The sequence below is a fragment of the Desmodus rotundus genome, chromosome 7, assembly GCF_022682495.2.
Source record: "Desmodus rotundus isolate HL8 chromosome 7, HLdesRot8A.1, whole genome shotgun sequence".
Lineage (NCBI taxonomy): Eukaryota > Metazoa > Chordata > Mammalia > Chiroptera > Phyllostomidae > Desmodus > Desmodus rotundus.
This window is the reverse complement of record NC_071393.1, coordinates 112307824-112333750: the sequence shown is the minus strand read 5'-3', so window position 1 is coordinate 112333750 and position 25927 is coordinate 112307824. Positions and strand designations below refer to the sequence as shown.

The 25927-nt window shown below is 42.5% G+C and overlaps 1 protein-coding gene and 1 pseudogene across 3 annotated transcripts in view; one reads left to right on the top strand and one right to left on the bottom strand.

The window, feature by feature from the left end:
* Positions 1–529: 529 nt before the first annotated feature.
* Positions 530–25927, bottom strand: part of EXD2 (exonuclease 3'-5' domain containing 2) — a 41863-nt gene continuing 16465 nt past the window's right edge. For all 3 annotated transcript variants that reach the window (XM_024567927.3, XM_024567928.3, XM_045201815.2), the window contains 7 exons: positions 17078–17334; positions 11655–11781; positions 7496–7827; positions 6179–6285; positions 5780–5915; positions 4125–4481; positions 530–1974 (listed from right to left, as the gene is read on the bottom strand). In XM_024567927.3, the coding sequence (XP_024423695.2) occupies positions 1758–1974; positions 4125–4481; positions 5780–5915; positions 6179–6285; positions 7496–7827; positions 11655–11781; positions 17078–17334 (1533 nt within the window). In that variant the 3' untranslated portion in view covers positions 530–1757. The remainder of the gene's footprint in view (positions 1975–4124; positions 4482–5779; positions 5916–6178; positions 6286–7495; positions 7828–11654; positions 11782–17077; positions 17335–25927) is intronic.
* Positions 23082–23588, top strand: LOC128781346 (triosephosphate isomerase pseudogene; annotated as a pseudogene).

The window sequence follows — 25927 nt, the reverse complement described above, 5'->3', positions numbered from 1 at the left end:
ACACAAATTTTGAGACATAAGTCATGAGTTGTGTTCAGGAACCATATATGAAAGCCTCTTATTTCTCAAGAATGAATATAAAACAAAATCTGTGAGTGCCACCTTGTGGCAAGTCTGACTACTACATGACCACCTAGTCATCTCCACCGTTGACCACTGGGCTCCTTGTGCTATGGCCACGGAGATACAGGTCCCATAACCCTACTGCATTGAGCCCAGGCCCCCCCCCCCAAGCCTAGTACTACTATCCATGTCCAAGGATTTCTAATTTAGATCCAAGAAATGCCTTTTTGAGGACAGGCGGGGGTGAAGGGCCAGGGGAACGAGGGTAGGACGTGCACGGGCATGCGTGGGCACCGGCTGAGGGGCCGAAGCTGCGCTGTGCATGTGTGCGTCCCCCTGGGCACCCACGCCACGGTACTGCCACCTGGCAGAAACTCGTAGGGCAGCTGTCTCCTGCCCCAAGAATATTTACCAATGTTGTAAAGAAGAAAAAAGTTCTACAGTAACAGTCAGTGAGTTTTGTGCTTAGAAGTTTTATTTATCAATATTAGAGTAACCGTTACCAATGCAGGCACAATATCAAAACAGAGCTCTTGTTCAATTCTGGCCGTAAAATTCTTCTTTAAGCTCATGACGATCTTATGAAGTAAGAAAGTTTTCCTAATACTTTAGAAAAAATACTAATCATTAATAAGTTGATTTCATGCTGAAAGTGTCGACCTCACATTGTGAAAGATAAAAACACCACTGCTTTGAACATCGAAACACATTAATTAAGCTCAGTGTCCCGGTGGGAGAGGAGAGGGGGAATCCTCACACTGCACCCTAACCAAACGACTCCCGGAGAGAATCAACGCTCAGAAGGGGCAGTACTGCAAATCTGATGGAGCAGAACACTGAAGGGACCTGATACCGCTTCCGAGAAAAGATGATCTTCCTCTCAGAAAGGGATTAAGCTAAAAACCTTGCAGCTGTGAGCAAGAGGATTGCAACAAGCAGACAATGAACAGCATGAAAGGAAAAGCCAAGCGAATTTCCAAAGGTCTCTTGGGAGATGGTGCTTAGCTTCCTCTCTGCCCCACCCAGGCTGAGGGCCCAGTTGCAGAACAGGACGCCCTCCAGCGTGAGGGCGGCAGCGCAGGGCAGAATCACTGCTTTGGTCCTGGGCACTCCGGGGGAGCACTCTCGAGTGTGTGAAAGAAACTGAAGTGGTTCAGACGGGACGGATCCCAAACAGGTGCGTTGTGGGAGAGCACGAAGCCAAAGAATTTATAATTATGAGGTTGAACTGGGAAAATGAATCTGCACCGTTGTTCACATCTACAACCCCCGGAAGGACTTTTCCCCCTTCCTGACCTGACGGTACCTGACACCCTGAGAGAAGTCAACACACTGAACAGGAAAGAAATGTATCAGAAGCTGGACAGTCCTGACAAGTCACTTCAGGGGGAACCTTTCCTTTACCATCTGCACAGGGAAAGTAAAGAGAAAGAGTAAAATAACTTCAAGGCCCTCCTTGTTCATAAAAATAAACTAAAGGGAGAAAAAGAGAATTTTCACTCTGCCCAATTAAAATTCAAAACCGGGGCTCCCCTTAAAATAACAGCCATGTTGCACGAGAAGCACCCCGGGGTTAGTATTCCGAGTCATGTCACAGGTGCTGACAGTTAACAACGAATTCAAACCGGCAGAGGTGACTTTTCCACCGTGGCTCCAGCTTCCCCAGCTGTCCTAACCTGGGAGGACAGCAGCTCTCATGACAGCTTGATGGGAAGGTCTTCCCCGTGTTTCCGGAGCAGCTTCTGATGGTTGTGGTCCACGGACCACTGCTGGGGCAGGTGCTTGGGCTGCATGGAGTCCAGGAAGTGCTGGCGCCAGCGGCTCTCCAGCTGCATGAGGGCGCGCAGCCCGCCCTGGCTGTGGCACTGCACCACCTTCAGCCCGTGCGGAATGAACTTTTCATTAAAAATCCTGCCAAGACACAAAGTGCAGAGGGTCTGAGGGAAACAGGCCCCGGACGGTCTTACAGAGGGCTCCAAATGCTGCGGGCCAAGGGCCTTCCACAGGTCAGTGTAAGGGAGGTGACTAGACTCCGAACGGCCTGGCTACGTTAATGCTTTTGAAACACGCCCTTTCCAATATATGCCTTTAGAAAAATGGCTTGGGCATGATGCACACAATCCAACAGAAGGCATCTGGGGATTCTGAGCTACACTCGTGGGAGAACCACTGCCTGATGCTCAGCCCCCTTTAGAGGGGCCCTACAAATGGCTGACAATGGGTGAAGAAAGCTGGTCCTCTGTTTACTCCAGGGTGCTCAGTTACCAGCTCACGCTTCTTTTGAACCGTACCCAGTATTTATATGAGGTTGTTAAATCAGGCCATGTGTTTGTTTTTTATAACAGTTTAACACCTGAATGTAAAATGCAAGGTGGGCCATTTCTTTAGTACCTTCATTCTCACAAAAGAATGCCAAATCACATCCCTGAGAAGTGCTTCAGTCACAATGAAATGCTACAGTGGTTGCTCCTCGTGCAGCTGGTGCTGTTTAATCGGAAAACGAATCCCTGCCTCCTTCCCGACTAGCTGAAGGGCCTTTGCAACTGCTCTGATACCATGTGAATAGTGCTTTCGCCTCCCTGAATAAGGATTACCTTGCCCGCGGGTTAAAGATTATCTGCCCTACAGAGTCAGCTCCTCTCCCTCATCCACACCCCAGTCTCATCCTCCCTCCAAGACTCCACAAGGCAAGCAGTGTCAGTGGCCTCCGGATGTTTCCAGACATTTTATCCCTTAGCTCCCAAGCATCCCACTAACTTGTCTATCTTTCCCTCAACAGCTGTTCTCCTCACGCCTAGACATCCAAGTGCAGGGCCCTTCTATTCAAGTCAGCCAGATAAATTTATTAGAAAGGTCTATGGCTGAAAGGAGAAGCTTGGCTGTTTTAGAAAATACACTTGGGAATTAGGTAAAGGAGCCAGTATCATGAACTTCTAACATGACCTTGACAAGCTACTTAATCTCAGCATATCTAATATGAACTTGGAAAACAACATCTATTCTATAATGTCAACAAGTATCAAATTCAATAATAAACTTTTTTAAACCCTGAAAGATCTTTTAAAACGTAAGATATAATGTTAGCAGTTACCAGTAAGAAACCTCAATTCTACCTCATAGGGTTTGTTAGAAGAAATAATCAAGACAAGTTATATAAAGCTTATTAGTTTGGTTAAGTAGATTGGTATCTCTATAAATATTTGTTCAATAACTATTTGTTGCTGTAGTTAACATATTTGGTTTTGTGATAACAAAAATGCTGTAGGCACCCAGCACCGCTATTGGGGTTTTGCGAATTTGTGGGCTCAGCTATTTCAAGCCCCAGGACTGCTGAAAAAAGGGAGGGCTGGGAAGCAAAACTCCAGCCAGTGGCCCGGAGTCTTCACCGTCTGAGCCATGGACCCACTCAGTTCTCAGGACCACACACTGCTCATGCAGGCGCACTGAATGAAGTCCCATGAACTCAGCTCTGCACTCCTGGGGAAGGAGGTCTGAGAAAGCAAGGAAGGAAGGAAAAAGGAGAAAAGTAATTTAAATAGTAATGGTACTTCTGGCCAACATTCCATGCAGTGGGTGTGCACCCTGGAGTGCAGGTGAGATAGGACACATAAATGCACTGGTCACAGTGCCCACAGACCGGGATAGGTGAGGCACAAAACCACATACACTGTATTTCTCGGGCAACTTCAGTGATTTGAGGTTATGTTTTGACTATTACTTTCATTTTATGTGCTGACTTGAGGATTTACTTCTGCATTGAGTATATAAAGCACAACGCTCTTGCATTTGAACTCTTCTGCTAATAATGAAAATGGACATAAGTATATGGCCTTAATGGGTCAAGGATAGAAGGAAAGTCTCCTACAGAAAGGAAATTCCCAAACAGCTTGTTCTATCCCACCCCCGTGGTATCTGAAGTCATCGGATGCTTACTGAGGGGTTCTGCACTGCACCTCAACAACTAATGCCCCCTCCCTGGCAAGTGTCCCCACTAAGCAGTCAGGGTTAACGTCACTGGATTATTCCTCACTCCCTTCTCTGACCAGAACTGCCGACTGTACCTGGTCTCCAGGCAAGCAGCCTCCTGAAGCATCTCGTCTGTGACCGTGTCTGTGTTATAAAACTCTCTGAAAGCCTGCAGCAGCTCCTCCTTCCGACGAGCAGGCAGGCTCTCGGCGTTGAGCAGGGCCCTGGCCCCAGAACGCATCTGCCGGCGCTCCGGGTCCTCCAGCAGGCGCAAGCCCTCCTCAGAGCCAATGGGGGCCTGGAACTCCTTGGCCAGCTGCTGCTTCAAGTGGTTGTCATAGTAGTTGGAGATGGCATGGCAGGAGGTGCAGAGCAGCAGCACGTCGTGGGAGTTGTGGTCCTTCATCTCAATGGGGAAGTGCTTCCGGTACTCGTGTGGAATCACGTTCTTCCTGAGCAGGCCCACCCAGAAGGCAGTGCTCGTTAGCACGCGGCACAGAACACACCTGCAGCTAGCACAGGGGCTACTGGGATTCTGGTCTGGACCTAAACATGCCTGTGAAGCCTGGGGCACCACAAGCCAACAGAGCTGACAGGAGGACAATAATACCTATTCTATCTAGGCCCACCCACCTACCTGTGCCTTCGGGTCTTGTCTTCTTGAAGTGAGAACAGACTACCAGCTATCAGGTTTCAGTACTTCCAGAAGGAAAAGTATCAGATAAATGAAAAGAAATTCCAATGGCCTTTAACATCTGGAAGACAACTCTCTCAAACCATGTAGCGTGTAACCTCTACTCCTGAAATTCTGGAAGCCTGGTGACCTGAGAAAGTCTATTTCCTTCACTTGAAGAATCCCTTACTCTAAGATTATTTCCCTGGTTCACCAAAGTCCATCACTATTTTCCAAGAAGAACTAAGCTCTCAAGAAGAACTCTCGCTCTGACCGGTGTGGCTCGGTGGGTTGGGTGTAGTACTGCAAAGCAAAAGGTCACCGTTTCGATTCCTAGTCAGGGCACACGCCAGGGTTGTGGGGCCGGTCTCTGGTTGGGACACATGTGAGAAGCAATAAATCGATTTTTCTCTCACACATTGATATGGTTCTCCCTCTCCTCTTCCCTCCTTTCCCGTCTCTCTAAAAATAAATATATAAAATCTTTTTTTAAAGAAAGAAAGAAACAACTCTTGGCAGCCACAACTGCTTGTCTCACTTTGCCCGGGGAGAAAGGAAGGAAGTGACTCACTCCACAGGAGCCAAGGGGGGAGCTAAGTGTCTGGGCACCGGGGCTCGACAGGCAGCTGCACCTTCACTGCGGGGCACCCTGGCACAGAACAGTCTTCCCAGACTATCCCAGAGTATGCCTCAGGTCATCTGGATACTTTGGAACACTACCAAAATCAAAGGCCTGTGAGCCCCTCAAGGGAGGGTTATAATGATGTGGAGAGAAAGGCAGCTTGTAAAGACACTGGTCTCCATTCCTCCGTGAGCCACAGGGAACCACTCTCATATGGAGAATTGTCACTGAGAAGTATTGCATTCCAGAAACTAAGAACTGGGCTCAGAAGGGTAGGGGCCACCAGGGCAAGGCCAGGCCCAGTGTCAAAACTCTTGGGGAAAAACTGGGATGTGCCCTAGGGACAAGTCTCCCTGCCAATGTGGGCGGACTCCCACAAGGCCCGAGGGCTCTGCAGGTGGCCCAAAGGCAATTTCCCCCGGAGGCAGACAATCGGGGTAGGCAGCCCCACTCACCGAATGTAGGAGTCTTTCTTGCCACACACTACACACAGGTTCTCCTTAACCATCAGGTAGTAGTCTCCGGGGGATTCAGGTCTTCCTGCAGGCTCAAACTGTAGCTTGACCACAAAAGGCTCTTCACTCACCAGCTCTTAGAGAAAAGAAGCTTCAGTTAGTGTCTGACTGCCCATCTTTCCCCCAGAGAAGGAAAATGACCTTAATTGTTCTCGTCTGTGTCCTGGCAGACATCACTGTTTGGGGGTTTTGAATAGTGCTGTCCCATGTGAGTCGGGGTCTCTCTGCCTTATGACAGAGGTCTCTCTGTCCCATGTGACTCAAGGTCTCTCCCTGCACTCCTGCCAGTGCCCTCGTGAACCTCATTTATAGGTAAAACATGACAGGTGAGTCTCAAACCTCCGATGCCTTTGTCCAGGTACCACTGAGCTTTTCTTCGATCACAAGTGCACAGGGGCTGTCCATCAGGAGCATGGAGAAAGCAGTTATCATAGAGTGGTGACTTTCTGCAGGGAGGAGAGAGAGAAATCTAAAACGGAAAGCTGCCCTGGCTGGTGTGGCTCAGTGGATTGAGTGCCAGCCTGTAAGCCAAAGGGTCACTGGTTCAATTCCCAGTCAGGGCACATGCCTGGGATGTGGGCCAGGTCTGTGGCGTGGGGCACATGAGTGGCAACCATGGATGTTTCTCTCCCTATCCCCCTCCCTTCCCCTCTCTCTAAAAATAAATAAATAAATACAACTGAAAGCTAACTATTGGTGAAGGCATCAGTTGCCTTACCACGTTCTCTTCTGAGTGACCCAAGCTATTCTCAACACTGGGGACAAACACTACATTTATGGGAAAAAAACAAAACCAAAACCAAAAAACCAAAAAATGGGGAAAGAAGCCATGTTAATTCCTCCATCTGCATTGGGTTAGGAAGCAGAATTAAAAATTAATAGTTTATACTTCTAGCTTTTGTATGTGCGGATTGGGACATTAGGGAGTGGGTTCTATTATGAAAACAAACAGGAGCAGAGCACCAAGAAAACTGCCCTAACGAGTAATCAATCATTGGATTAAACAAAATAAATTAAAATCAAAGAATATCAGGCTAAAGTGATGAGGGCCACGTGGGTTTATTTCTGGCTCAAACACAGTATTTGTTCCAATGTGATCATCCAATTCCTAAAGGCACTTTGCTAAGGGACCAAATTTCCACTCCGATGTACTGATTAGCCATCTTTCTGCCACAGAGGCATAAATTCTCCTTGGCTAGACAGTAACACTGACTTGCAGCCGGATACCATTCTAAATAGTAAAATACCAAATGAACAAGAAGTCAAAAGATGCGTTTCTCCTGAAAAGTATGAGGCACTTCATGTTACTCATTTTCACAGCTATTCTGAAGCAAGCAGGAATAATAATTATACCCTCATGGAGAAAGTCAAATTTGACCTTAAGGTCAAATTGGGGTCAGTGACGAAGCTAGGTTAAGCTCTCCTCATTTCCACTCCAACTGCTCAACAATGAAGAAGTAAAAGGAGGAGAAAAATACACAAATTAATCAAAGGATAGGTTGAAATGTCCTTGAAGGAAAGGAAGAATATTAACCCATGGAGAACCTTTGCTTTCTTACCCACAAGCCTTCTCCCAGACCCAAGGTGAGACATCACATGCCTTTTGCTGGAGGTTAGGCCTCTGACTCTTTACTAGACAGGGAAGAAGTCAGTTACCTGGCAGAATAGCCCACCCCCAGGGGCTTCCTTTTATGTTTTCTGGGGTCTCTCCCTTGGTGGTTGCCTGGCACTGTTACATCGGTCTTAGACTTCTTATTTCTTGACTTCTGCTGAGATTCCGTTGCTTCCCCATTAACCTCTTCTCCCAATCTGCTAATTCCTTTGCTTCGGAATGGGATGTCTACCACATCCTGGCATTTCTCCAAGACCTTTCTCCAGCCAGTGAGGTCATTGCTTTCTTCTAGAGTTGAATTCCTAGAGAAAGGGTATCCAAGAAGATGGAGAAAGAGAGCCACTGAGATCTGGGCATCCCTGGCAGCATAAATTACCTGAAGAAAAAAGTCAGAGATCAGTGGAATCTGGAAGGCAAACCAGAGAAAGCAACTTTAAAGTCATCATAAAGATACAAGTAACTTTTAGGCCTAATTCAAGATGTACAATAATCGAGGCACAGTGTAATTCTTAAAAACTTTTTTTATGAAAAATTTCAAACTATACAAAAGCAAATGGAATAGTGTAATGAATCCTCACGCTCCCTATGTTCTAACTAAAGTAGTTAAAATGATGACTTACTTTTTCCTCAACTGAGGACATTTTTTTCATTGCTTTTAGAAAGAGAGGAAGGGAAAGAGAGAAACATCGATGCAAGACAGAAGCATCGATTGGTTATCTCCTGTAGGTGCCTGGACTAGGAATCGAACCCACAACCTAGGTGTGTGCCCTGACCAGGAATCTAACCCACAACCTTTTCATTATGGGATGACACTCCCAACCAATTGAGCCACACTGGCCAGGGCAATAATGACTTACTTTAAATGTTCGAAAATCCTAATCTATATAGATCAGTGAAGTTTCTATCTGCTACCGAACCTGCTGGACAGATTTTTTCCCAAGCCTGGGATAGGGTAGTTATTACACATCTGACAAATAGTATGTGAACTTCACTTTGGGGATGATGATCATTTAGAACAGCTGAGACCAACATTCATTAAGAGGTCTCTGTGACTATAGTGAAGTTCACTGCCATACCGATTAGTAAGATGTTGAAAACAAGGAAAACAAAAGGCTTCAAATATAGGCCCCAAATACAAATCACAAGGCCCTTTTCTGGAATTTATTTAATAGTGATAAGTCATTCTCCCAAGCAACAGGTCGCAAGAAAACTGGTCATAAAGAAAAGTAGTCAAAGCTGTATATAATTAATAGCTTATCTCAACAAAGGCTATAAAGACTTTAAGATTTCTTTTTTTTTAAGATTTTATTTATTTTAGAGAGAGGGGAAGGGAGGGAGAGAGGGAGAGAAGCATCGATGTGCAGGAGATACATCCATTGGTTCCCTCTCGCATGCCCCCACCCGTGGACCTGACCCATATCCCAGGCATGCGCCCCAACTGGGAATCCCACTTGCAACCTTTTGGTTTGCAGGTCGGCACTCAATCCACAGGGCGTGACTCCTTTAATAGCCTTAATAGCCAAGCCTGGCAAACGGTATTATTAGTAAGGATTTTTTTTAATGCTTCTAGAATAAAGCAAGCTTAGATAAAATTTTTCACCTAGACCCAACAACAGTTCACACATCTATCAGCAAGCTGTCTCCCCTAGGAAAAGCGTGTGCTTGAATGTGAAAAGTTCCAGGTGCTTTCTAACAAATTATTTTCAAGTGGAAAAAAAGCCCTAAACAGGCACTTGCAACAAATGGTACCAAACAACTGGATATCCACATGTGAAAGGATGAAGCTGGACCCCTACCTCACATCACACACAAAAATGAACTCAAAATGGATCATAAACCTGAGTATAAGAGCTAAAACATAGGACTTTTAGAAGAAAACATAGGAGTAAATGTTCATGACCTTGGATCAGGCAATTACTTCTTAGATATACCAAAAGCATACACGATTTAAAAAAATAAATAACTGGACCTCATCAAAATTAAAAACTTTCATGCTTCAAAAGACTCCACCAAACCCAGGTGTGGCGGGGGCGGGCGGGGATGGGAAGTGACTGCTCACGGGTATGGTGTTTCTTTTGGGGGAGATGGGAACGTGCTAAAATTCAATTTCGATAATGGTTACACAACTCTGGAAATATACTAAGACCCATTGACTTGTACACCTTAAATGGGTGAATTTGATTGTATGGGAATTATATTTCAGTAAAACTATTAAGAGGAAGGAAGTAAAGAAGGAATGAATAAACAAACCAAGGCACAAAGAAGTAACTTAGGGTCACGGCAAATCAGAAATGGCTGCAGAAAACAAATTCACATAATTTGATTCCAGAACTCCCTCACAGGATGATATTAACCTTAAGATACTCACTATTGAACTATTGCCAAGTATTTCCATTACCAACATTTGGGAAGAATAAACAAGTGGTAGCTGACTTGGCAACCAAGAGAAGGCTGAAAACTTAAGCCTATAAGAGGTAGTAAGCCAAGAATTAAAAATAAAATTAATTTGAACCACAAAGAAGGGCAAAGCATGAGGAATAGGAGGCGGCGGGTGTCCGTGAAAGCAAGGACATAGAGGGGTGAAAACAGGAGGATGAGGTGAAAGTCTCCATAGAGAACACCAATGCCAGGCCTCTCCACACCACAGGGCCAATTACTCCTTCTCTAACCCAGAAGAGTAAAGAGTTTGTAGAACCAAAACTAAAATGGAGTCACTTATGTCAGGAACAAAATGGGCTGGCCAAGGCAGGCACATTACAGAAAACAAAACTTCACCTCACATAAATTACAGGAATTTATAGCTCTCCTCAGAAATCAGCAGAGGACACCAGCTGATCCCCCAAACACCAAGTCTGTTCATACCATCTTTGGAGTTCCTTGTTCCTCTCTCAGCTACCCTCATCCAAATTAGGAAGAAGACCACTGGGCAACTAATCAGCTGAAAAAGCTGAGTAACTTCCGCATCGAACCAATAAAAACCCGTGAGCTACTCGGAATTCATTGCTCCTGTAGCCTGGAATTTCCTACCTTGCAGGTTGAAACCCTTATAATAAACTTATCTTTCCGCTTTGTTTTAATCAATGTGCAGAATCTGGGTTGATAAGTTCAAGTCATATAATGGCTAAATCACAGAGGACCTAGACCTAGTAATACAAGGCATGGCGGATGCTGGAGGCACAGTGTCACCTGGAAGAGGGGACTGCGAGGACGTCTACATTCTGAATGGTGAGACTAGCAGCACCCCTCCCCCACTCAGCTACCGGAATATAAGCTGTGGGCGTACACACTGGGCAGAAACTAGAAGACTCATCTCTGGAGAAACCGAGTAGCCTGTGCGAAAAGACTTCTCGTTACTGCCATTTGACTGTAATCTCTAGTTACTAGTGAGATAATAAAACCCACTAGTCCAAAAGCCCTGGCCATGTGCTGTACTGTCAATCCATTCTTTTTAATGTCAAATTCAAATATGATTGAGTTGGCCAAAACTTTGCTTGGCTTTTTTCTGTAAGATGTCTCTAGTTGTGCTTAGTTGTCTCTAACTTCATTCGAAACAATTTTGTTAGATTGTATTGTGACAGCTGTCATATCAGCATGCATTTAAAAAAAAACATCAAAATTAGTGAATTTTTGTATAGCCATTTTATTATTGAAGATGGAAGATAATATGCAACATTTTTGGTGTATTATGTTTTATTATTTTAAGAAAGGTAAAAATACAACTGAAACGCAAAAAAAGATCTGTGCAGGGTATGGAGAAGGTGCCGTGACTGATCACATGTGTCAAAAGGGGTTTGCGAAGTTTCGTGCTGGAGACTTCTCACTGGACAATGCTCCATGGTCGGGTAGACCACTTTAAGTTGATAACCATCAAATTGAGATATTAATTGAAAACAATCAACATTCTACCATGTGGGAGATAGCCGACATACTCAAAATATCCAAATCAATACTTATTGGTGAAAGTGAAAAATGCATGTTTTATTTTATGAAAAAAACCATATGGACTTTTTGGCCAACCCAATGTTTTCTGCATTTTCTAAAATTTCATTAAGCATTATTATCTTGGGTATCATCAGACAAGGCATCTATTTGAAAGCATTTCTACCCAATACTTGTATCTTATCTGAGGATTAGAATTTTAGAAACAATTATAGTTCACAAGCAGTGACTCTTCCCCCCTTCAGCCACTCTGGTAAGAAGTACCTGGTCCTCCGTAAGATCCTCGGCGTCCCAGTTGCTGCAACGAAGTACAAGGGACTTGTCAAGGGGAAAGTTCAAAACAGTCTCAGCGAGCGATTTCAGGCTGAGCCCATTACAGAGCAAATTGTTTCTACAAAACATAAATAAAATCATGTCTCAAAAATGGGCAAAGGACAAGAACAGGCAAATAAAAAAACATATAAATAAATGGCCAATAAACAGATGATAGATATTCAATCTCAGTCCTCACATAAGACAAAATTAAAATAATACACAATTTAAAAAATTTATTAGATTGCAAAGATTTATTTAAAATAACTATATTTACTATTGGTAGAACATGAAGAATCATACAGTCTAATATAAAATTTGTAAATTTTACACTTTTATAACCTTTATAAAAAACAGCTTAACAACAAATAGCAATGAAAATATTGAACATGAAAATTCTGATTACTAGCCAGGCAGCTCAGTTGGTTACAGTGTCATACCAATAGGTCAAGGTTGTGGGCTCCATCTCCAGTCAGGGCAATACAAAAAGCAATGAATGAATAAAAAAGTGGAACAACAAATAGATGTCTGTCTGTCTCTCTCCCTTCCTCTTTCTCACTAAAATCAATCAATTAAAAAAAAAAAAAGGACAGAAAGAAAAGTCCTGGCCCATGTGGCTCGGTTGTTTGGGGCATCATCCCATAGACTGAAAGGTCACAGGTTTGATTCCTGGGCAGGGCACATGCCTAGGTTGCAGGTTCAGTCCCCAGTCAGAGTATGTGTGAGAGGAGACTGATCAATATTTCTCTCCCTCTCTCTCTTCCTACCTCCTCCTCTCTCTAAAATCAATAAATATGTCCTTGGGTGAGGATAAAAACTAAAAAAAGAAAATTCTGATTCAACAATTCTAGTTTTAGAAATTCAGCCTAAGGACAAATGTACATAAAATAGTCTCCATTACAGCACTATTTAAAGCAGCAAAGAATTGGGAGCAAGCTAAATGTCCATCAGTAGAAGACTGGTTAAATATCCATGCAATTAAATTCCATGCAGCTATTAAAAATAAGGATGTGGACCTATCTATATTGATGTGAGAAGATGTCCATGAATATTAGCTAAGTAAAAAGAGAATGTGAAGGAAAACATACACTGTGGTCCCTTTATGTTAATACACATACGACATAATACATATTTGTATGTGATTTCAGGTGTGTGATCACAGAGAAAGGAAAAACAAAGAGATAATTAGAAAGAAACTAATCAACTGTTAGTGATATCATCTCTGGTTGTGGGATTTGGGATGATTATATATCCTCTTCATATTTTTTTGAGTTGGCTACTATTTGTGTATTACTTTTCAAATTTGAAAAAAAGATAAGGCTATTTTCATTAAAGGGGTGAAAATACAATAAAACTGAGTAACCTTTCTGCTCTTCAAACACTTTCTGATTAACATAGCTGCAGGGTGGTAAAATAATAATAATAATTATTATTATTATTATTATTATTATTATTTGTTCCAGGATTGGAGATTCCAAGCAAGAGGTAACTGTGAAATTAAGAACATGTCTGCCCACAAAAGTGGAGCCTGACTTCTGGTTTCCAAGAGACTAGAAGTTTTAGACCAGGAAGCTTGGAGGTGGAGGTTCACGTCAGTGTTAAAACATGCAGGATTCCCTCAAGTACTGTAGGAACTGAAATCATTAAAATGAGGAACAGGAAGTTTTTCCTTACAAATACAGGCAATAAATTGATGGATTTCATCACCCCCAAGAGAAGTACTGCCTAGAAAGTAAAAAGAGGTCCAGACACACTTAAGTAAAATACATAAGGTCTTGGTTCAATTAATAGAATTTAAGGATTTGGGAGGGACATAAAACTTTCTTTTATTTATGAGAAATTAGAAAAGTAATAAACGCTTACTATTAAAAATTCAGACAACAGAGCAGTATAACGGGGGAATGGTGAAAACCCTCAGCCCTACACTCCCACTCCTCAGGAATATGACTCTTAACAGGGTGTGTGGCTCCCGCCAGACTTCTCTATGCACAGTAAGTGAAGAGATAGCTAGGTGGAGGGGTAGTTATAGTGTTACGATATTTGTTTTGTCTCTTATTCTGCAACTTGCTCTATCACTCAATGTATCAGAGACTTCTTTTCATGACAGCAAGTACAAATGTAATCATTACCCTCACTGAATAACGGTACTTAATTTTTAGACATTTAATTCTATTTAAATCATTAGTCTTTTGTTTAATTTCTTTTTTAAAGATTTTATTTATTTATTTTTAGAGAGGGGAAGAGAGGGAGAGAGGGAGAGAAATATCAATGTGTGGTTGACTCTCTCACCCCCCCTACTGGGGACCTGGCCCACAACCCAGGCTTGTGCCCTGACTGGGAATCGAACTGGTGACCTTCATTAGTCTTTTTAAAACGTCATATTTGGGCCCTGACCAGCATGACTCAGTGCTTGAGCATTGTCCCACAAAGCAAAAGATCGCTGGTCCAGTACCTGCTTGGGGCACATGCTGGGGTTGTAGGCCCGGTCCCCGCTTAGAATGCATGTGAGAGACAATCAGTCTCTCTCACACATCGACGTTTCTCCCCCTCTCTTTTTCCCTCCCTTACCCTCTCTCTAAAAATAAATAAATGAAGTGTCATATTTGGGAAGGTTTCACATTTCTTGGTGACAAATGAAACAAAAGATGCCACCTTTGCCACTTCAAAGTTTCACTAGGAAAGATTCCAAAATCATATACTACAGTCTCTATAATAAATTATCTTCAGGTAACATACAAGAAAAATGTAAAAAGTATGAAGAAAAAAAGACAGCATTACCCCCCTCAAAAAAATGTGCTTCTCCCTGAAGTCAACTAAAAGTAACAACTACTTATGGCAAACATCAGGAATGACATATAGCTAATAGTGCTAAGTATAATTCTTACACTAGAATGTCACTTTTTCTTTTTTAACACACGCCTCCAACCGGGGACCCAGCCCACAACCCAGGCATGTGCCCTGATTGGGAACCAAACCAGTGACCTTTAGGTTCACAGGCTGGCACTCAATCCACTGAGCCGCACCAGCCAGGGCTAGAATTTCACAGTTTTTTATCAAAAATTTTTATTTTTTTACTACTAGAGTGATCGATAATACAATAACTTTTAAATTTTAATGAAATTCATGAACACTGAAAGGTCTGATGAGTGCTTCATTTTTATTTCTAGAAAAGTTCAGGGTAATATTCAGCTTTGGCCAAATTCTTACTCTGACACTTGGCCATTCTGCATGTAGCCAAACAGAATGCAGAGCAGCCCTAATTTCTATGTATCCACAGAGAGGACTGTAATTGCATAGAAAGAGCCCTGGAAAAACAAACCAATCATACAATGATCCTACAAAAACTAGGGGTGACGGTGATGGTAACAGTTAAAATTTACACAGCATTCTCTATATTTCAAAAACTACTTCTAAGTTCTTTACGTAGTTTATCTCATTTAATCCTCACACCAGTCCTCTGAGGTGGGAACATTATTACCTCTACTCCACAGATGAGGGAACAGAGGAATAGTGAGGTTCGGAAACTTGCCAAAGGTCACACAGCTGGTGAGTGGCAGCGCTGGGCTACGACCCACACACTCTGCTCCAGAGTCAGCTCTCAGCCACTGCACACACCGTCTCCAGGCAACCGTGGGCACCTCCAGGGAGGCGGTGCCAAGGGGAGGAGGGCCCGATGGCAGGCGGCTTCTGCTGTGACATTCCAAATATTTTTACAGAGCTCACAACTTTTTATGGTAAATATTTGAGTGTACTTCTTGAAAAAAAATTGATACTTATTTATGAGAATTTTATTTACATAAGCCAAACTACAAAGCTAAAATAAAATTTCATTTTATACTAAAAGTTTATAACCAGCATTGATTTTAATCAGGCCCTCTTTTAATTTATCAATCCTCCAAACTTTTTGGTTTTAACCCTCACTCGAGGATGTGCTTTTAGAGAGAGGAGAAGGGGGTGAGGGAGGAAAGAAAGAAAGAGAGAGAGAGAAACACATTCACACGAGAGAGAAACATCTCTCGGTCGCTGCCCGTATGCACCCTGATCAGGGCCCAAACCCACAACCTGGGTGTGTGCCCCGAGCAGGAACTAAACCCACAACCTTGTGGTATATGGAACAGTGCTCCAACCAACTGAGCCATCCTGCCAGGACCAAACTTTTTTTTTGTTTATTGATTTGAGAGAGAAAGTGAGAGAGAGACATCAACTTATTGTTCTACTTATTTATGCACTCATTGGTTGATTCCTGTATGTACCCTGACCAAGGATCAAACCTACAACCTTGGTGTATCAGGATGATGCTCTAACCAACTGAGCTACCTGTCCAGGGCCACAAATCCTCCGAACTTTTAGTATCAGTGTCACCTAAGGCAGGGAGTGTGACTGTTTCAGTCCGCATAATTAAAATGAGGACCTGTATATATACAAGAAAAGGTAATTGCAACTCCTTAAAAAAATTTAGAATAGAATTAGCATAGAAATAGAATTCCAGGGCAAAGAAAAATCCTTCTTCCTCCCAGTAAAGGATTAAAGCTACCATCATTTTGGCCCAATGCAGGGTTTCCAAACGCGAATGCTTCAGGATACCTCTCGGTTACAATGGGAAAAGTGGGGACTTGGGCAAGTTGAATAGAGCACGCTCATCTAAAGGGGACAGGGCTACCCAGCCAACTGTCGCCTCTAGAACTACTGACCTAGTATACTCAAACCATCACATTTTTCAAGAGAAGCCAGAAATACAGATATTTTACATTAAATCTTCCGCATCTAAACTGAATTTTCCGAAATACCATATGGAGAAAACAAAAATAATCTGTGGCCCTCATTTAGCCAGTAGGCCATTTAGTTTATAAACTGTAGCTTATAGAGAGAGTATATTAAATGTTTCATTTACAAAGACCACTTTTAGCCCTGGCTGGGTGGCTCAGTTAGTTGGAGCATCGTCCTATACATCAAAAGGCTGCAGGTTCAATCCCTGGTCAGGGCACATACCTAGGTTGTGGGTTCAATCCCTGGTCACGGTACATATGAGAGGCAACTGATGGACGTTTCTTCTTTTTCACATCAATGTTTCTCTCTCTCCTTTTCCCTTCCTCTCGCTCTAAAATCAATAAACATATCCTCAGGTGAGGATTAAAAAAAAGAATACTTTTATAAATAAAAATAAAAGACCAATTCCAGTTAACTAAAGTTTTCTCAGAAGCTGGAATATTTCCTCACAAATTCAATAGGTATCTCAGAAGCTTCTAGGCTTCTGAGTGAATTGTAGTGAATTGTAGGTGCTTCATTATCAACTTTCATTAATCTATAAATCTTGCTACAGTAGCTGCCCCACAGCTGCAAGAATCGCAGAGCATTCGTATTCGTGCAAACCATACCTCTGCCTCATGGCTAGGTATCGGAGGTCCAGGCACCCTTTAACGACAAGGCCGTAATCCTGCAGAAGCTTGCTGGCATCTTCTGAACATCCTACTCCGACTTTTAAAATAGTGCCATCTGCCAAAATACTCAATAATGTTTTTGGTAGTGTTCTTCCGCCACACATCAGCTTGGGCAAGCGAACCAAGACACAGAAGCCACTTGGGGAGGCCATTTGAAGGAGTGACAGAGGACTGGCTTTGCCTTCCAAATTCACCTGCAACAGAGGGAAAAACAGGGCCACAGTTCACATCCTAGCACAGTACCAAGTCAAACGTGACACTGTGGCAAAAAAAAAGTCCGAGAGGTACATCCCTAGCTGCTCAAAGCTGACTGGATTTCGGTTCAAATCTAAGGGCCAGCAGAGACTAAGAAACGCGACGGACTCTGTGAAGCAGCAATTGCAACGAAGGTCACTGAGGGCCCAAACTCCAGAGCCGGAAACATGAGCGGCCCGTAAATAGTGACCCGCTGACACAGAGGAGACTAGGACCTGCACTGGCAGAGCCATGTGAAACACGCTGGTTGTGGCCCTGGCAGGTGGCTCGGTTGTGTCTCTTTCTCCCTTCCCCTTTCTCTAAAAAAAAATCAGTGGACATATCCTCAGGTGAGGATTCACGAAATAGAAGAAGAAACATACTGGTGTTAAAAGGCTAACAAGAAGAAGAAAAAGGCTCAGGAGCAGAGGGCCGAACAACAAGCACACTCTTCGCACTATCCGGACTCTCCAGCGTACATGCTAGCGACCGGACTCATTTACCTTACCACAAAATCTTACTTTTAAAAAGGGGCAGGAAAGACAATGCTAGTATAAATAAGTGGTACCTGTCGTTATAATAAGTCCTGGTAGCACAAAATACTTTCTCAGCATTTATGGTCACAAATGTTGGTCATAAAAGAAAAACACGTATATATTGAGCATAAGCTAGGATCCTTATATGTTAAGAGATGAAAATAACTTTGTATATTAACTAGTCTAGTTTTAATCTTCTTAAATTTTCTTTTCCTTTTTTAAAAAAATAAATCCTCACCCGAGGATATGTTCACTGATTTTAGAGAGAAAGGAAGGCAGAGAGAGGGAGAAACATCAATGGGAGAGAGAATTGTGGATCGGCTGCCTCCCCTGCACGCCCCGACCAGGGATCGAACCCACAACCTAGGTACGTGCCTTGACCGGAAAGCGAAACTGAAACCTCTTGGTGTAGGGGACGTCACTCCAATCAACTGGGCCACCCGGCCAGGGCTGATTTTAGTTTTCAATTACAGTTTATGTACAATATTATTCTGTATTAGTTTTAGGAGTATAGTTCTAATCTTCTTGAGGTAATAGATAAGTTACAGAAAATGTTAAACCTAAGAAAGTTATTCCCAGAAATTTCTACATACAAAATTGACATTAAGTAGAGGTTCCCTATAAAGTACCCAATAAATCCCAATCCTCATTTCCAAAAAGAAGTTTAAGGCCTATAGGTCAGGCAGTTCGCTTATACATGGATAGAGAATGGCAAAGTCAGGACTAGAACCTGAACTTCCCAATCTCTAGAACAGTATTTCTCAACTAAGATTGACTTTGCACACACACACACACCCAGGACGTTTGGCAACGTCTGGAGAAATTGCTGGGGGAGAGGGCACCGGTGCCTAGAGGCCACAGTGCTGCTCAAAGTACTGGGCCATGTACAGGATCGCCCCTCACGACAACAAATCATCTGCCCAAAACATTAACAGTGGAGAGCCCTGCACCAGGCACCACGGTGGGTATGAAGTTGCACAGGAGAGGGAACCTGCCTTACGGATTACAACCTCTTAGGGAGAACACAACACACACAAGCTTACGCCCTCAGAAATTGCACGGTAAATACCGAAGGAGTGGTTCAAACAAAATGTTACGAGTAATCCAGGGAGGGATATTTTATTGTTGAGGTGAACAACATCACAGAGAAGAAACAACCAGGATCTCAAAGAACTGCTGTTAAAAGCAAAATTCCGGAAGGCCTTTGCCCTCAACTTCAGTGCTAAGTAAAACCACGGTTTAACTCACAGAAGCCTTGGGATTTCCCTTCTCGGGCGCTGCTTTATCAATGAGGGCTATTTCCATATCCTCAAAGGAAAGCGTGCCGGTTTCATCTTTACTATGTCTACTTCTTGGGGCTCAGCCAGGGTCAAAAAGACCTACAAGAAACTGACTAATGGGTCCTGTTCTCTAATAATTCATCTGGATGTGGCCAAATTGCCTTTTTTATTGGGTAATTCCCTCCTTCTGTAATACCAGCTCTAATAAAAAGCTATCAATCTCCACTTCTAATATTTAGCCTGCTAATTTGACATAATACGCACTGCAAATTCCTAACACTGAATCCCTGCACATCTTTTCAGTGAGGTTCCATTGTCTAAACCACGTTAAGTAAAAAACTAGATAGGGGGACGGATAGGGAAGTTGTCTTTATAATGTTGTTTCTGGACTGTGCTTAAGATCCAGTGTATTACAATTCAGGTTTTCTCCTAGAAATCCAAATGATGATGATTGCAATAGGTACCCAATTTATGCCAAATGTGTAATTGAAAGGATAATGCCTCTAGCAGAGTCCATTTGGCTTAATTAACAAGATAGCCAATCTTGATTTCTCACATATTTACCCCTTTTGCTTTCTAACATCCTTTTGTCTTGATATCACTTCCTACTCATGGAAAACAATGGAACCCTTAATAGGAAAAGATGTATTTTTAACTTCATTAGCATTATTTAATTCAGTAGTCTATTTTTTTTATTGGTCAACTCATAAAAAATGTTTGGGACATAAACAATATATATGCACATGTATTTATAAATTATATATGTAGTTCTGTACTAATGTATTACAGACATTACATTACTATATATACAAAAGTAAAAATTTTAAATGAATTATGCCATCAGTCAGTATAGACAAAATCCCTAACCTTTTTATCCATGTTTCAGTGATTCACTTAGCACTGGTTTAGAAATTCTTTCCTGAGGGTCAGTGGGTAATCCATTTTAGCTTCGGGATTCTTTTTTTCCAATAATGCACTGCAGCCCCGGCTGGGTGGGTCAATTGGTTGGACTGTAGTCCTGGACACCATAAGGCTGCAGGTTCAATCCCCAGGCAGGGCACATACCTAGGTTGTGAGTTCAGGGTGTGTATGGGAGGCAACTGGGCAAAGTTTCTCTCTCACATCAGTGATCCTCCCCCCTTTTCCTCTCCCTAAAATCAATAAACATATTCTCAGGTGAAGATTTAAAATAAAGAAAGCACTGTATATTTATTGCAAAAAACATAATTATACAAAAATAAAAAACATATCTAAACTTTACAACCCAGAAATAACCACCACTGTTAACATTCTGATATTTTTTTCTTCCAGACTTGTTCTCTTTGCATCTAAAAATACTTTTTTTTTTAACAGATTTGTGGTTATATGCTATGTAGTACTATTTTAATTTTTATATTTTATTTTCTCTATTATTTTTATATGTGATACATTGAAACAATATATGATTTGCATATAACTTATAAAGGACAAATTATATAAAGAATACCTGTGAAATTACTCTAACCTTTATGCATAATTCTTTCTTTTTTTATATCATCACCCAAGGACATTTTTTCATTGCTTTTAGAGAGGAACGGAGAGATACACTGATGTCAGAGAGAAGCATCAATTGGTTGCCTTTCCATATGACCAGGGATCGAACACACAACTCTTTGAGATGATGTCCCAACCAACTGACCATGCTCCAACCAACTGAACCACATGGGCCAGTGCTATGCAGGATTCTTTCAAGTCCAGAGCTGATTTCTGCTAAAGCCAGTGATTCTTTCAATGACCCCACGATGGCAGCAGAGAGTAAAGACTGATCTGGTACCATGAGGGCTGGAACAGGTTAACTAATGAGCATCCCTAGTCTGTGCCATTTATGTATCAGTTAAATTTAGACCAGGGCTCTGAGACAGGAATGAGCTTGTCCTGTTCAAGCAACAGAATCAAGGCCCAATGAGGATGGAAAGTAATGAGAAGGATGGGAAGAGACTAGAAGGAGAAAAATTCAGATGTGAGAGAGGCCAGAGCGTACAAGTCCTTAAGAATGTGTAATAATTAAGACATCTTGATTTTACTGGAAGTCATGGAACGGTTTTAAGCAGAGGACTGACATGATCTGATCTGCATTTTTAAAAGATGGCTTTGGTATGGAGAAGGGACTGTAGGGATGGACACAAGAGTCCAAGCAGGAAGGCCAGTTAGGAGGCTATTGCAAAGATCCAGATGAGAGATACTTGAGGCCTGGACTAGGGAGGAAGTAGAGACACAGAGTGGATGAATGCAAAATCTATTTTAGAGACAGCACTGTTAATAAGTACTTCCTACATGGGAAGGGAAGCATTAATGGTGAGGAAAGGAAGTGGACCTCGGGCAAGCCTGAAGCCTGGGCCTGCAGCAGAATGCTCTTGGGAAAATGACCTTTGCTTCATTCAATATTTATTGCACCAATTATTTGTACCTGTTAAGCAAGGAAGTCCATAGCCAGATACTCCAGAAAAAAATCAGGCATGAGTCATGGACCAGAAGCATATTTAACATCTCCATCCTCACGTCCCCAGAAGAAAGGCAAAATAGTAACTGCTAAAACATGGCAGAATTCCTATTTTGTACAGGGGATTTATCCACAGTTGTATATCATCATGGGTAACTCAGGGGGATCTGGAAACCACTACTGCTATCTGGTAGCATGCTGTGTCATTTCCTGATTTCCATAAACATTTCTTTGAATTTCTGTGTAGAGTCTGGCAGAAGTTAACATCTGCTGGAGTGTGGTTGGTAGGGTAATAATATGGGCGTAATAATTTAAAGTTTAATTTGAACATTTCACCTAAAATGTCATATGATGTGCTTGAGTGTGATGCTGTTATGTTACAGAATTACATGCTTATGACTTTGGAAATAAAAAGGGGCATTATTTGTGGCAGACCCTGTATTTTGCTATTAAATTAACATGACATACTATTATATATATAACTGCCTGTTTGTGTCTTGACTTTTCAATCATCTCTCTTCTGCTGGACACCCTTTAGGGTAAGGATGTCTCCCTAATCTTAATCTTAAAGGTGGAGAAGACTAGGGATAATAGGCTTGGGAGAAAAATCAAGTTCTGCTAGGAATGTGTTAAGTTTGAGATGACTATTAGACATTCCAGGGGAAATGTAAAGTAGCCAGGGGGATACATTTAATAAGAGGCTGGAGATTACAAAAAATTAAAAATAGAACTATCAGACAACCCAGCAATTCCACTTCTGGGTATTTATCCAAAGAAAACAAAAACACTCATTTGAAAAGATAAATGCATCACTATGCTTATTGCAGCATTATTTACAACTGCCAAGATATGGAGCAAGTTGTCCATTGATAGATGAATGTTCAAAGATGTGACAGATGTGTCTGTGTATCACACACACACACACACACACACACACACACACACACACACACTGGACTCAGCAATAAAAAAAATGACATCTTGCCATTTGTGACAGTATGGATGGATCTAGAGAGTATTATTACGCTAAGTGAGGTCGTCAAAGACAAATACTGTATGATTTGACTTCATATGGAGTTTAAACAAACAACAAAACAAAAACAGACTCAGAGGTACAGTGAACAAACTGATGAGGTGATCCTGACCTTCAGGGTGTAGGCTCCAGCACCACGGCACCCTCTGTTTTCATGGGGGTGGGGGGAGTGCGAGATGCATGGGTGGAAGACAAGTCTGGGGGAACTCATCTACACTCTGAACACGGCTGAGGTGCTGGCCGACACCAAGGTGGTTTGTGCACTCCCCACCACCTACATTGACTTCGGCAGGCAGAAGCTAGATCCCAAGATTGCTGTTGCTGCCCAGAACTGCTACAGTGATTAATGGCACCTTTACTGGAGAAATCAGCCCAGGTAATGATCAAAGACTATGGAGCCACATGGGTAGTGTAGTCCTGGGGCACTCGGAGAGGAGGCATGTCTTTGGGGAGTCAGATGAGCTGACTGGGCAAAAAGTGGCGCATGCCCTAGCCAAGGGACTTGGAGTGATCACCTGCATTGGAGAGAAGCTAGATGAGAGAGAAGCTGGTATCACTGAGTAGGTCGTTTTCAAACAAACCAAGGTCATCGTAGATAACATGAAGGACTGGAGCAAGGTTGCTCTGGCCTATGAGCCTGTGTGGGCCATTGGTACAGGCAAGAATGCAACAACCCAACAGGCCCAGGAAGTGCAGGAAAAGCTCTGGGGATGGCGTAAGGCCAATGTCTCTGATGCAGTGGCTCAGAGCACCCACATCATTTATGAAGGTTCTGACTGGGGCAACCTGCAAGGAGCTGGCAAGCCAGCCTCATGTGGATGGCTTCCTGGTGGGTGGTGCGTCCCTCAAGCCTGAATGCGAGCACATCATCAATGCCAAACAGTAAACCCCGTCCATCTCCCCTACTCTTCCTGCTATGCCAAGGGCTACTGCTCCTCCCACCCACACATGCTTCTGATGGTATCACCTGCCCCTTCCCGTGGCCTAATCCAAACTATACTTCTCCTTTACCACTTACATCTTACCTTGTAATGGCTGGGACGAGGGCAATCCCTTCTGCACTTAATATAATAATTGGAATGAAACATGTCACCAAGGTGGCTTCTCCTTGGCTGCAAAGTGGAAGGGGTAGAATTTGCTCATGGGTCCCCTCAGTCCCCAGTGAAGGCAGGAAAAAGAAGCCATCCTCCTCCTCCATCTCGCACCATGGGGCCAAGGGCTGGGAGAGAGCCCTGTCCTCCCCTCAGAGGCCAGGGGTTTGGTTCTCACCCCTGATGCCAAGGTCTGTGTGTGCTGTGTATGTGAGCAGTCCCTCCTGGGGGGTGGGGCAGATTAACACTTGGCACTAAAAAACAAAAGCAAAACAAAAACAAAACCAAAAACCTGATGATTGCCAGTGGCAAAAGGGGTGGGAGGATGGATGAAAAAGGTGAAGGGGAATAAGAGGCACAAAATTACAGTTATAAAACAAATAAGCCACAGAGATGGCGTGTACAGCACAGGGAATATAATCAATAACATCGTAATAACTTTGCATGGTGTCACTGTAAGGTATATAATAGCATGCCAACTATACTTCAATTAAAAAATTTTAAAAATAACAAAAGGTTGCTGGTTTAATTCCTGGTCAGGGCACATGGCTGGGTTGCAGCTTCCATCCCCAGAGTGCGTACTGAAGGCAACCAATCTATGTTTCTCTCTCACGCTAACATTTCCCGCCCTCTCTTTCTACCTCCCTTCCCCTCTAAAATAAAAAATATAGGGTTTTTTTTAAAGTGTAAAAATAATCAGTTCTCAAAAAAAAAAAAAAAGGATGCGATCACTTAGAGAAGTAGCGCAGATCAGAGGACATAAGTCAGTGGTCCACGGCCCATCTGCTAACACGCAGATGAGTTTAATGTTTTTTGTCTCTACCTATTTAAAACCATGTGCCAGAATTTTAAAATTAGTAGAGTTCACATTTTTAAAAATCCCTATTCCACATTTCTCTTTAAAGAAATGAACAATCTGGCAACACTCGGCTTGGACTGTACAGCAGCTTCAACAGAACGTCTCCTCAACACTGAAGCCGCCCGTCACTTTCCACTTATCCCTGTTTTTGTACACCACCATTTTCTAATACAAAGAAGTATTTTTCAGGATCCGCGTCTCTCTCAAAACTAGGAAAATAAGAGACAGACCACAGAGGCCTTGTGTTTAAAGAAAAGAGGGAGGAAGCATATTTCCTTGAAATTTAAGAATAATCCTATGCATCCAAAGTATAACAGCTCTACATCATTCATTAACATGTCCTGTCTGGGGCTCGGAGGCATCTGAATTTGCAAACCCTGGGGTCCAGAGAGAACAGACCAAACCTGAGCCATGTCAATATTTGTATGTCTGGTAGAAAAGAGATCAATCAGAAAAGGGAAAAGAGGAAAGGGCACTAAGACAGGAAACAGGAGATTGTGAAGGCTCAGAAGAGAATGATTTGTGTGGGAATTGTGCAGATGTTTTTGAGAGCTGGAATACTAAGAGCCCAAATAAATGTCCGTTGGATCAGAAAACAAGAAAGCCACCAACTCGATCAGTTTCGGTGGAGTAGTATGGCAGGCTGTCATTAAAGTGGACTAAAGAATAAATAGGGAACAGCAAACTATGCCCAAGAGACTGGAAGAAAAGAACAGAGAAAGAGCAGAAATCAATGAAATAGAACATACGTAATAAAGAAGATCAACAAAGCCACAAGTTGGGTCTTTGTAAAGACTAATAAAATTGATAAACCCACAGAAAGAGGAATCAAGAAAAAAGAGAGAAGCACAAATAAGCAAGAATGTCAAGAATGTCAAGAATGAAAAAGAAGCCATCCCTACATAGCCATCAGACAGGGAAAAAAAACTGTCAGTGGATATTGTAAACAAGTTTATGCCTCTAATTTACAGTTTTGATTAGACTGATTTAGATGAAAAATATAATTTATCAACACAGACATGGAGAAATAAAAAATATGAATAGCCTGAAACTATTTTTAAAAATGTATCCATAATCTAAAAACTTCCCTTAAAAGAAAACTCCGGATGGCTTCATGAGATTCTAATCAAACATTTAAGGAAAAGAAAAGTATAACCTTACATAAACTCTTCCAGAGAACACAAAGATAAGGAACAGCCCTAAGTTGTGTGAGGCCAACCTAAATATTTTATCCAATTTTGACAAGGTCATTTCTAGAAAGAAAAATGATAAGCT